General features: G+C 52.4%; 1 protein-coding gene across 1 annotated transcript; it reads right to left on the minus strand.

Moving 5' to 3' along the window:
* Positions 1-2680: 2680 nt before the first annotated feature.
* LOC116979512 (protein krueppel-like) lies at positions 2681-11164 on the minus strand. The gene is made up of 3 exons (XM_033031021.1): positions 10874-11164; positions 9175-9649; positions 2681-2774 (listed from the first exon to the last, which is right to left on the minus strand). The coding sequence occupies exons 2-3, from the start codon at positions 9522-9524 to the stop codon at positions 2681-2683; spliced, it is 444 nt and encodes a 147-aa protein (XP_032886912.1). The 5' UTR covers positions 9525-9649; positions 10874-11164.
* Positions 11165-12414: the final 1250 nt, after the last annotated feature.

A 12414-nucleotide genomic window follows, 5' to 3' on the forward strand; every position in this document is an offset into this window, starting at 1 on the left:
ACCATACACTATTATTATTGCTATTCTACTTTCTGCTATTCTACAATATATTATCACTGTGTACACCTTCTGCCACGCACCTACCCCAAATTCGTATTTTGCCCGTATGACCCCTGGTCACCCAAGGCGTTGTCCACACAATACCAGCCTCGCCCGTGCAAAACCCTGACCTCTCAGGGCGGTAACCACGAGGTCTTAATACCAGCCTCGCCCATGCAAACCCCTGACTTCTCAGGGTGGTAACTACGAGGTCTTAATAAACTCTTAATACTATCACATTACTTTCTTATCACTACTATTATTACTCACCACACACGCCTTCTTCGACAATCCACCCTTTTAAGAACAATTTCGTGCCAGATTCTTGGGTCGGAGAGACCTTCTAACTACCTAGGCACTTCTGTGTCCTAAATGGCTTATCATGAACAACAGGTTATTAGTCCAAATGAAGCAGAAAACCGCATAGTTTTTAGGTGGCCACCTTTGTCCTGTTGTCCTTAAGAGCCACATTAGGGGCTGGGAAGGCCCTGGGCTACTTGTCTTTTAATTAATGGTGTCTTACCGACCCTGCTCGCTGCGCCAATTTGTCGTGGTTTACAAGACTCAAAGTTAGGATAAGATGACACAAACACGGATAATTCTTCAAGAAGACGAAAAGCCTTTAATTTGCACAAATCTGGGCCTGGAACATTCAGAGATACCACAGCTTGTCCACTCTCCAAATGTTCTCTGATTCATAATTTCAGACAGCGTTTTATTATAGTTTCAGTTCTTATCTTTGGCTGCTTAGCATGCATATTTTTTACTAACTTTAACCTCTCACTGTCCTTGCCCTTTATCTCCAATCTCTGAGCTACCATGATGTTCTAAGCGAAAGCAAAATAAACTAACAACATGTTTTTGGACCATGACTTCTGATCACATAAAAATAGCTGACATCTGCGAGCTTTACTAAATATTTTAAACATATTGGTTATATGTCTACACACAAAGATACAAATGGTGCAGAAAGTAAAAGTGAGAAGTAACCTTTTTTTAATCTTCTATATTACTTCTATATAGTCTTCTATACAATCCACCATTACTCTCTGGCATCTCCCATTCAGCCACTGTTGAATCCATCTTGCTACTCCTGCATTAATACACAACAATTGAACCTTCTTAACCGACCTTCCATGAGGAACCTTGTCAAAGGCCTTACTAAAGTCCATATAGGGTGATTTCACGAAAGGTCACTGGAGCGTAAATCCCCACTCACGTGACCGAAAATTTTAACTGGGGGACAAGCGTCACTTCCGGTACATGTTAGTGGATGGGAAAACACGCACTTTCACACCCGTTAAAAACATCGAAAACGGCCAGGTTTTGAGATGCAATTAAGTGAGCCAGTCGGGGTGACCGTGAGGAACAGCTACCTAAATTTACAGTCCAAAAAAAAGATAGAAACTAAGGTAAATACAAGAGCGAGCTGAAGGTGTAAAAAAGGCGGAAGTGCTAGCGGACTTTTTTCTTGGAGATTTAAAGATCCAAAATATCGGGAATTATCGCGTTTGCTCGCTGCATTTCACCAAAAGTGACATTATTGGCTTTGTTATCTTTATTCATTTGTTATATGAAAAGTATTAAAAGTTAGAAACCCGTCAGTAAAATTGCAAAATCGCCCATGGTTCTCGGGTGGGTTTTAACATGCAAAATGAAAACGCTTCTGAAGCTCCATTTACCATTTAAATAATCGTAAACTTGCATCTCAGTAAAATTGATTTCCAAACGCATTGAGAGTTTACGATTATTTAAATGGTAAATGGAGCTTCAGAAGCGTGTTCATTTTGCATGTTAAAACCCACCCGAGAACCATGGGCGATTTTGCAATTTTACTGACGGATTTCTAACTTTTAATACTTTTCATATAACAAATGAATAAAGATAACAAAGCCAATAATGTCACTTTTGGTGAAATGCAGCGAGCAAACGCGATAATTCCCGATATTTTGGATCTTTAAATCTCCAAGAAAAATGTCCGCTAGCACTTCCGCCTTTTTTACACCTTCAGCTCGCTCTTGTATTTACCTTAGTTTCTATCTTTGTTTTGGACTGTAAATTTAGGCAGCTGTTCCTCACGGTCACCCCGACTGGCTCACTTAATTGCAGCTCAAAACCTGGCCGTTTTCGATGTTTTTAACGGGTGTGAAAGTGCATGTTTTCCCATCCACTAACATGTACCGGAAGTGACGCTTGTCCCCCAGTTAAAAATTTCGGTCACGTGAGTGGGGATTTACGCTCCAGTGACCTTTCGTGAAATCACCCTATAGACAACATCCACTGATTTACCGTCATCAATTTCCCTAGTAACCTCTTCAAAAAATTCAAGAAGATTAGTCAAACATGACCTTCCAGGCACAAATCCATGTTGACTATTCCTAATTAGACCCTGTTTATCCAGATGCTAAGTATCCTTTCCATTAATTTGCCCACCACTGACGTCAAACTAACAGGTCTATAATTGCTAGGTTTACTCTTAGAACCCTTTTGAAACAATGGAACAACATGGGTGGGGGAGGGGGTCTGTCATTTAGCTCAGTTTTCCACGAGGTACGTTACTCCACATAACCCTTCTTCAAAAGGCACAGAAAAAACGAGAATGTTCTGCAGCAAAGATCCCAGAGCTCCTAGGATCTTTGTTCTACAGCTCGCTCACGCGCTGAACGAGGTTCTCTTCACTGTCGGTGCAGCTTGTGAAGCCACGCCCCCTCACATCCCCTGCGCGCTCATTCCAGCTTTGGGTTTCCAGAGTCAGAAGCAAATATCTTATATAGCGACCTTTGGTCAGAAGCCGCTTCTGTCTCCGCTTTTCGCAGAGCACTCACTCGCCCAGCTCCCCTCTACCCCCGCCCCCCTCTCCCTCCCTCTCTTCCCTCTCCTCTATACCCGTCACAGTGGTGGACCTCCTCTCCGGGGTAGCCTGTCGTCTGCCTCCGACCCCCGGCCCGGCCAGGCTCTGCCACGCTGGTGGGTGCGCTTACTTTTGCGGAAGCCACGATCGGCTGGTCCCCCCGCTGCCTTTCACCGTCCGCAGATCGCTCCGTGCCCCGCTCGGGCTGCCGCCCCGCCCCCTCCCCTCTCCCCTCCCCCTCCTCTCTCTCTCTCCCCTCCTCCCCTCTCTATCTCTCTCTCTCCCTCCTCCCCTCTCTCTCCCTCCCCTTCTATTTCTCCCCGCTCTCTCTTCCCCCTCCCCCTCTCTCTCCAAACCCACCCTCTCTCTATCCCACTTCCCTCTCTCCCCTTCCCCCCCAACCTCCTGCCTCCACCCTCCCCTAGACCCCTCCCCCCCCCCCTCCACACCGTCCTTTCCACACCTCCCCCTCCCTCCACCTCCCCCTCCCTTCCCCTCAGTTCCCCTTTCCCTCCTCTCTCTCCTCCCATCTCACGCTCCCCTCCTCCCCCACCGTCCCTCTCCTCCTATCTTCCACCCCCTCCCTCTGTCTCTTCGGCGGTTATGGGGTAAAAGGAGCAAATTAATAATATTATTATATCAAAGGTGGTGGTTAGTGTGTGTGGTGCCGCACGCCCCCCCCCCCCCCCCCCCCGCAAACGCGTGTTGGGGGAACACCCAACGGGTCTGCACTTGGTCTAGCATTCTTTTAAAACTGTGTGTGTGTGGGTGTGTGTCATTTTGACTTTGAAACGTAATCCTCGAAAACCAGAAACAAAAACGTGGAGATTTTTACATATTTCGGTAGGGATTTAACATGATTTCCGAAATCCACTCCTCTCTAAATTTGCTCAATATTTTCCCCAGACTTTGAATAAATTTGTTCACAAAACAGACTTATAAAAAAATAATCACCGCTTGCCAGCTGCTGACGTCACAATACCAACATGCCCACCAATCAAGGCCTACCTGCCTCCTGGTCCCCCCCTCCCCCCCGCCGCTGTGGATTAATGCTGCTGCTGTCAACGCACATGCCCAGTTTTCCACGAGGTACGTTACTCCACCCACTCCCATTCTTCAAAAGGCGCAGAAAGAACGAGAATGTTCTGCAGCAATGATCCCAGAGCTGCGCTCAGCTATAGGATCTTTGTTCGGCAGATCGCTCACGTGCTGAACGAGGTTGTCTTCAGTCGGCGCAGCTCGTGAAGCCCCGCCCCTCCCATCCCCTGCGCATCTCACTCTGGGGAGTCCCGATCGTCTGTCGCCCCCCCCCCCCTCCCCCGGCCCGGCTCTGACGCTGGTGGGTGCGCTTACCTTTGCGGAAGTCACGATCGGCTGGTCCCCCCGCTGCTTTTAACCAAAGAACTTATAGCTCTGCTGTAAGATATTTGCTTTTAACCGTCCTCGCCCCGCCCCCCTCCTCTCTCTCCCCTCTTTCACTCTTTCCGCCTCTCTCTCTCCCTCCTTCTCCCTCTCCTCTCTCTTCACCTTCTCTCTCTCCCCGCTCTCTCTCTCCACTCTCTCTCCTTCCTCTCCCCCTCCCTCTCCCCCACCCTCCCTCCCCTACCCCCTTCCCTCCACCTCCCCCTCACTCACCTGTCCCTCTGTCTGTCTCTCCCCATTCTCTCTCTGTCCTCACTCTCTACCCACCCCCTTCTGCTCTAGATGCACCTGCGAGTTGGGGGCTATGCGTCAGTGGATAGGGCGGTTATGGGGTAAAAGGAGCAAATTAATAATATTAATATAATATCAAAGAGGGTAGTTAGTGTGTGTGGGGGGTGATTCGTATGCCACCTCCCCCCCCCCCCCCTCCCCCCTCCACTCACCCCGCAAACACGCATTGGGTGAACAGACCCAACGGGTCTGCAGTTGGTCTAGTATACTTTTAAAACTCTGTGTGTGTGTGTGTGATTTTGCATTTGAAACGCATTTACTCGAAAACCAGATGCAAAAACGCGGAGCTTTTTACACATTTCGGCAGGGATTCAACGTATGATTTCAGAAATCCACTCCTCGTTCTGAAGACATTTCCAGCACAATAGGGTCAGGAGGGTGTATGTGAATCAGTGCGGGCGGGGTGGATAGATGGTGGGGGGTTGAATGGGGTGGATCAGTACAGGATGAATGGGTGGTCAGTACAGGACGAACTGAAATTTCAACTGAAATATCTCCTGTAGATTTGCTCAATTATTTCCCCAGGTTTGAATAAAATTGTTCACCAAACTGACTTTGAAAAACATGCCGCTAAACATAAACGAAACATATTTACCAGTCAAGACATATATACCACAATGACATGCAGCAAAATTATAATACAGTATCTCAACTCTTTTTACACATTGCAGTTAATGCAATTTCTATTAGTTCTTTCCACTTCCAAACAAAAATATGGTTGGATTATTCAGCGTATGATCAACCTGTGTCAATAAATCCTGGACCATGGTAACATATATGCTTAACCATGCACACTACAGATTCATTCAAACATGTTTTCTGTGAAGGACTGAAAATTACCATGACATGGCCATAGTATGGGTCGTTATTGCTATTGGTACAGAAACACTTTCGCTTCCCACATAATTTATGCATAACAAAATATACAGGTTGCAAGGAAATTTCTAAAAAAAATTAATGATAATAGCTGTTAAAACCGACTATACCCATCTGACAGATTAAACATTACAACTACTGACATGAGATGGCCAAAGGACATCAAATGCAGCAAATGTTCTTTTGGTAATATGTTTAAAGGTGTCAAAATGCCACATTACCGGACATTCAGATTAGATGTACGTGTTGTGAATGGCAATGAAGATACCCAGTTTGCACGCACCAGATTTAAAAAAATTTATTGATAAACGCTGTTTCCATCAATCCCACTTCAGAATTAACGTTAAAATTTCAACTGAAATATCTCCTGACCAAATTTGTGATGTAAATGACTGACTGTAGAAGTAAAACCTGGATAAATCCAACGTGTAATTGTGAATGTTGCTCATTAAATTACTACAGTACTGATACTCCATATTAAGAGCATTGATTTGCCATTAAAATGAATTCTGTAATAACGTGTCAAAGGTAGCAGTGACAATCGAACACTGCGGTTTTAATGTTTCACGTGTTCACAATTTAATTAATCCATCTTTATGGACTAAAACAAATAATAACATTGGGAATTAAAACACATTTGATTGCATTCGGTTATCAAACATAGTCAATGTTCGTTCTGAAGACATTTCCAGCACAATAGGGTCAGGAGGGTGTATGTGAATCAGTGCGGGCGGGGTGGATAGATGGTGGGGGGTTGAATGGGGTGGATCAGTACAGGATGAATGGGTGGTCAGTACAGGACGAATGGGGGATTCAGTACAGGAATGGGTGTAGACAAAAATGCTGGAGAAACTCAGCGGGTGAGGCAGCATCTATGGAGCGAAGGCAACGTTTTGGGTCGAGACACTTCTTCAGACTGTTCCCCCCCATTCTTCTTGATTGGGGGGTTAGTACAGCATGGATGGGGGGATCAGCGCAGGATGAATAAGGGTAACAGCACAGGATGATTGTGGGGGGGGGGGCGGGGGGTCAGTACAGTGTGGATCGGAGGGTCTGTGCAGGATGAATGAGGGTTCACTACAGGATGAATGAGTGGATCAGTACAGGATGAATGGGTGTTCCAGTAAAGGATGAATGGGCAGGGGAGCACAGGAGATGTCAGTGAGGACTGAATAGAGGCAGGAATGGGGGTCAGTGCGGGATGGCGAAGAGGGGTCTCAGGATAAGGGGGAGGGAGGGAGGGAGGGAGAGAGGGAGGTGGGGAGGAAGGAAGGTCAGTTCTCCTGAGACAACATCGCCCCGCTGCCTTGGCCGTCCCTGTCCACTGCCAAGTGCCGCCACCGAAGGGGGAGGCGGTTGGGATCTCCTCGCCACTGCCTTCCCTCCCCCGCCAGCCAACAGCAAGGTGCGGGGCCGAGCGGTGCAGCTCAAGGATCCTCTAGCTATAGAATCTTTGGTACAGCTGCTTCACACGGCAGAAGGAGGCCTCTCCCTCCCTCCCTCCTCCCGGCCTCGGCGTGCGAGAGGGTTTGTTTTGAAAGCGCCGTTGGCGGAGTGGCAGGCAGAGGCCGCTATCAGGGCGGGCAGGAGGAGGAGATGGAGCCGCTATCGCGGCCGCTGCTGCCGCTGTGCGGGGCCCATCATTCGCTCCGACCCTCCGTCACCACGCACCTAATTACTTTGCCCTGCAATACAGCCGTCGCCGCCACGAAACGTCATGTTGCTTTTCTCCAGAGATGCTGCCTGACTCCCTGAGATACTCCAGTTTTTTGTGTCTATCTTCGGTATAAACCAGTATCTGCAGTGGCAAGTCAGGCAAAATGACTCGGCGTTTAGGTTGCCCAGCAGCACTTTGGGTGGTCATTGGCACCCGGGCAACCGTTAATTTCGAGCCCTGCAGCATCTATGGAGTGAAGGAAATAGGCAACGTTTCGGGTCGAAACCCTTCTTCAGACTGATGTGAGGGTGAGGGAGGCGAGAAGAAGTGGGCTGAGGGAGAGCTGGGAAGGGGAAGAGAAAGTAAGGACAACCTGAAATTAGAGAAGTCAATGTTCATATTGCCAGGGTGCAAACTGCCCAAGCAAAATATGAGGTCCTGTTCCCCCAATTTGCGGTGGTCCGAGCGGAGATGTTGGTTGTGCCTGCATGACAGTGTGTGTGAGGGAGTGCGCGTGTGTGTGAGAGAAAGTGCGTGTGTGAAAGAGAGCAAGAGGGGGTGGGTGTTTGTGTGTGTGTGTGAGAGAGAGGGGGGTGTGTTGTGTGTGTGAGAGGGAGGGGGGAGTGTTGTGTGTGTGTGAGAGAGGGAGTGTGTGTGAGAGAGCGAGCGTGCGAGAGAGAGCAAGAGAGAGGGAGTGTGTTGAGAGAGAGAGGGTGTGTGAGAGACAGGGGGAGAGAGGGAGTGTGTGAGAGAGACAGGGAGCGGGAGAGGGAGTGTGTGAGAGGAGGGGGGCACAAAAGGGCGGAGTGGAAAGAATTTGTGTATGAGTGGGGGTAGAGGGGAGAGAGTGGAATGTATATGTGCAGCTTTAAAGGACATTGGTCAGGCAGCATTTGGAGTATTGCATACAGTTCTGGTCACTCCATTACAGGACTGATGTGGAGGCTCTGGGGAAGGTGCAGAGATGGTTAACCAGAATGGTTTAAAAACAAGGAACTGCAGATGCTGTTTACAAAAAAGGACACAAAATGCTGGAGTAACTCAGCGGGACAGGGAGCATCTATCCTTCCAGCATTTTATGTTTACCTATCCCCGTGGCGGTGTGCCAGCAGGCTGGACGAACGGGCTAAGGCCTTGCCACAGAGCGGGCAGGTGTGGACTCACAGGTGGCAGGTAGGAGGGGCAAGTGAAGGGATGCTAACCACTGTGGGTACGCAGGTGCTGCCACAGGCTGGACATGGGGGTGAAACCCTTGCCACACTCATCGCACACAAAGGGTCTCTCTCCGGAGTGTATCCGCTGGTGTTTCCCACAGCCCCCATGCCCTCGTCACAATGGGAGCAGCTGCTCGCCGGTGTGGGCCCGCCGGTGCTGCCGCAACCCCCGCAAGCTGTCAAACTCCTCACCGCAGTACGGGCAGTCGTAGGGCTGGCCACTGGTGTGCATGCGCTGGAGAGACAGGGCTTGGGAGGCCATGGCAAAGCGCTCTCCACACACCGGGCTGGGGAAGGGGCGGTCACCGGCGTGCACCCGCTGGTGGGACAGCAGATAGGTGGAGCGGTTGAATCCTTTGCCGCACTGGACGCAGGTGAATGGACGCTCGCCGGTGTGGGTGCGCTGGTGCTCCAGCAGGGTGCCGGAGCGGTGGAAGCCCTTGCCGCACTGGGCGCAGGTGAAGGGACGCTCGCCGGTATGGGTGCGCTGGTGCTGCAGCAGGGTGCCGGAGTGGGTGAAGCCCTTGCTGCACTGGGTGCAGGTGTAGGGGCGCTCGCCAGTGTGGGTGCGCTGGTGCTTCAGCAGGTTGCCGGACTGGGTGAAGCCCTTGCCGCACTGGGCGCAGGTGTAGGGCCGCTCACCGGTGTGGGTCCGCTGGTGCTCCAGCAGGTTGCTGGAATGGGTGAAACCCTTGCCGCAGTGAGTGCAGGTGAAGGGGCGCTCGCCAGTGTGGGTGCGCTGATGCACCAGCAGGCTGCCAGACTGGGTGAAGCCCTTGCCGCAGTCGTTGCAGGTGTAGGGCCGCTCCCCGGTGTGCAGGCGCCTGTGCTGCTTCAGCTCTGGCGACGACTTGAAGCCTTTGCCGCAGTCGGAGCAGGTGAAGGGCCGCTCACTGCTGTGCACCCGCCAGTGATCCCGCAGCCCCGACAACTGGGCAAAGTTCTTGCCGCAGGTGGAGCAGCCATAGGGCTTCTCGCCCGTGTGCATCCGCCAGTGCACCTTCAGCTGTTGCGCCATCTTGAAGCTCTTGCCACACTCCGAGCAGTCGAAGGGGCGTTCTCCTGTGTGCACCCGCTGGTGGATCTCCAGATGGCTCGGCCTTTGCCAGGTCTTGCCGCACACGCCACACTCATAACGCTTTTCCTTGTTCTGCCTCGTCATGTGGTCCTCCATCTAAGCTCAGCCCCTCGAAGCTCAGTTCGCACACCGAGCAGAGGGGGGGACTCACCGGCACCCTGGCCGCCCTCAATGGCCGCTCACGTCCCCGTTTCTCCGTCCACAGCAACGGCTCCTAAACCCTGCAGGACTCAGAAGGTCAACAAGCTGGCAAACAGGACATCACTAGCACATATTTGGTGCATTTATGGCGGAGGAAACCGTTATATAATCCTGCGCGGCAGTGGCGCAGCGGTACAGTTGCTGCCTCACTGCCAGGGACCTGGGCTCGATCCTGACTACGGGTGCTATCTGTGTGGCGTTTGTACGTTCTCCCCTTGACCTTCATGGGTTTTTACTCTGGGTGCTCCGGTTTCCTCCAACATTTCAAAGACGTTCAGGGTTGTAGATTAATCGGCCTCCACAAAATGAGTAAATTATCCCTAATGTGCGTAGGATAGTGCTAGTGTACGGGGTGATCGCTGGTCGGCGCGGACTAAACTAAACCAGAGAATGTTCTCGACCCAAAATGTCACCCATTCATTCTCTCCACAGATGCTGTCTGACCCGCTGAGTTACTCCAGCACTTCTCGTGTCTATCTTCTCTACAGATGCTGCCTGACCCGCTGAGTTACTCCAGCACTTTGTGTCTATCTTCTCCACAGATGCTACCTGACCTGCTGATTTACTCCAGCACTTCGTCATAGATTCATAGAGAGATACCGCGTTGGAACGAGGCCCTTCGGCCCAACTTGCACCTGCACTCCTAGATCCCTCGGCTCCACACATTCCCCCAGCGCCCCGCCATTCACAGTGAGGACCCTGCCCTGGTTTGACTTCCTAAACTGCAACACGCTCCCCACCCCCAAACAATGTGACTTCCTCCCTGTGGCTCCCTGCCCCTTACCCCTGCCGCCGCCTCCTGCTCCTTACCCCCCTTTGCTCCCTCACCCCCCCCCCCCCCCAAACAATCTGAACCCACCCCCACCTGGCTCCCTACCCCCTTCCTGGGCAAACTTGACTCCTCTCTCTCTCCCCCCCCCCCCCCCCCCCCACAGTTCCCTGTCCCCCCCCATTCATCCCCCTCGGCACCAAACCCACTGCCCCTTGAATCCTCCCTCTTCTTTCCTCCCTGTTTTCCCCGTTACTCACTTCACCCCCTTTCCACCTCCAGCCTCTCCTCCCTCCACACACTCTCTCTCTCTCTCTCTGTCACCAGGTCGGGGCGCGCGGGTCAGTGCGGGTTCGGCTTCATCGTTTCTCCAGACCAGGTCAGCGGCCTCATCTCCCCGTCCTCCCCCCCACCCCCGGCCCCGGCCCCGGCCCCGGCCCCACCCCCGCTCTCTCTCTCTCTCTCTCTCTCTCACCGGTTCACGTCTCCCCGCCCTCGCGCTCTTTCTCTCGCTCAGGCCCAGCCCCAGCTCACCCCGCCCGGAGGACCACCGGCGCTCGGCTCACCCCGCCTGGCCTGGAGGACCATCTGTGATCCGCTCGCCGCCCGGAGGACCATCTGTGATCCGCTCGCCGCCCGGAGGACCACCGGCGCTCGGCTCACCCCGCCTGGCCTGGAGGACCATCTGTGATCCGCTCGCCGCCCGGAGGACCATCTGTGATCCGCTCTCCGCCCGGAGGACCATCTGTGATCCGCTCGCCGCCTGGAGGACCATCCGCTGGCTCCCATCAGAGTGAAGGTACACAAAAATGCTGGAGAAACTCAGCGGGTGCAGCAGCATCTATGGAGCGAAGGAAATAGGCGACGTTTCCGGCCGAAACCCTTCTTCAGACTGATGGGGGGTGGGGGGGGAGAAGGAAGGAAAAAGGGGGGAGGAGGAGCCCGAGGGCGGGGGGGATGGGAGGAGACAGCAAGGGCTAGCAAATGGTATGATGGCATGAACGGCGGATGGCATGAACATTGAATTCTCCCAGTTTTGCTAGCCCTTGCTGTCTCCTCCCCTTCCGTAACCCTCAAGCTGTCTCCTCCCATCCCCCCGCCCTCGGGCTCCTCCTCCTCCCTTTTTCCATCGCTCCATAGATGCTGCTGCACCCGCTGAGTTTCTCCAGTATTTTTGTGTACCTTCGAGCTTCCAGCATCTGCAGTTCCTTCTTGAACACTCCCATCAGAGTGATATCGCTCTGTATCACCCTGTGTCCTTCACTGCCCCTCTCTCTCCCTTCTCTCCCCCTCTTCCCTCTCCCCCTCCTCTCTCTACCCTTCTATCTCTCCCTCCTCCCTCTCTCACTCCCCCTCCTCCCTCTCTCTCACACCCTCCACCTCTCTCTCTCTCCCTCCTCCCACTCTCTCTATCCCCCCCTCCTCCCTCTCTTTCTCCCCCTCCTCCCTCTCTATCTCTCCATCCTCCCTCTCTTTATCTCCCCCTCCTCCCTCTCTCCCCCTCCTCCCTCTCTTTCTCCCCCTCCTCCCTCTCTATCTCTCCATCCTCCCTCTCTCTATCACACTCACTCACTCACACACAAGCACACGCCCTCCACCTCACACACATACCCTCCACCTCACTTGCGCAGCCTCACCGCCAGAGACCTGGGCATCACACACACTCACTCACACACTCTCACACACACTCACACACACTCACTCCTTCACACACACACACACCCTCCACCTCGCACTCACACACACACACTCACACGCATACACACCCTACACCTCACACACCCACTCACACACACACACTCCACCTCACACACACACACCACACCCTTCACCTCACACACACCCTCAACCTCACACACCCAGTCTCACACACACGCCTCACAACACACACACACCCCACAACACACACACACCCCACCTCACACACACACCCTCCACCTCACACAAGCACATACACCCTCCACCTCACACACACACACCCTCCACCTCACACACACACACCCTCCACATCACATA

The sequence above is a fragment of the Amblyraja radiata genome, chromosome 13, assembly GCF_010909765.2.
Source record: "Amblyraja radiata isolate CabotCenter1 chromosome 13, sAmbRad1.1.pri, whole genome shotgun sequence".
NCBI classification, from domain to species: domain Eukaryota; kingdom Metazoa; phylum Chordata; class Chondrichthyes; order Rajiformes; family Rajidae; genus Amblyraja; species Amblyraja radiata.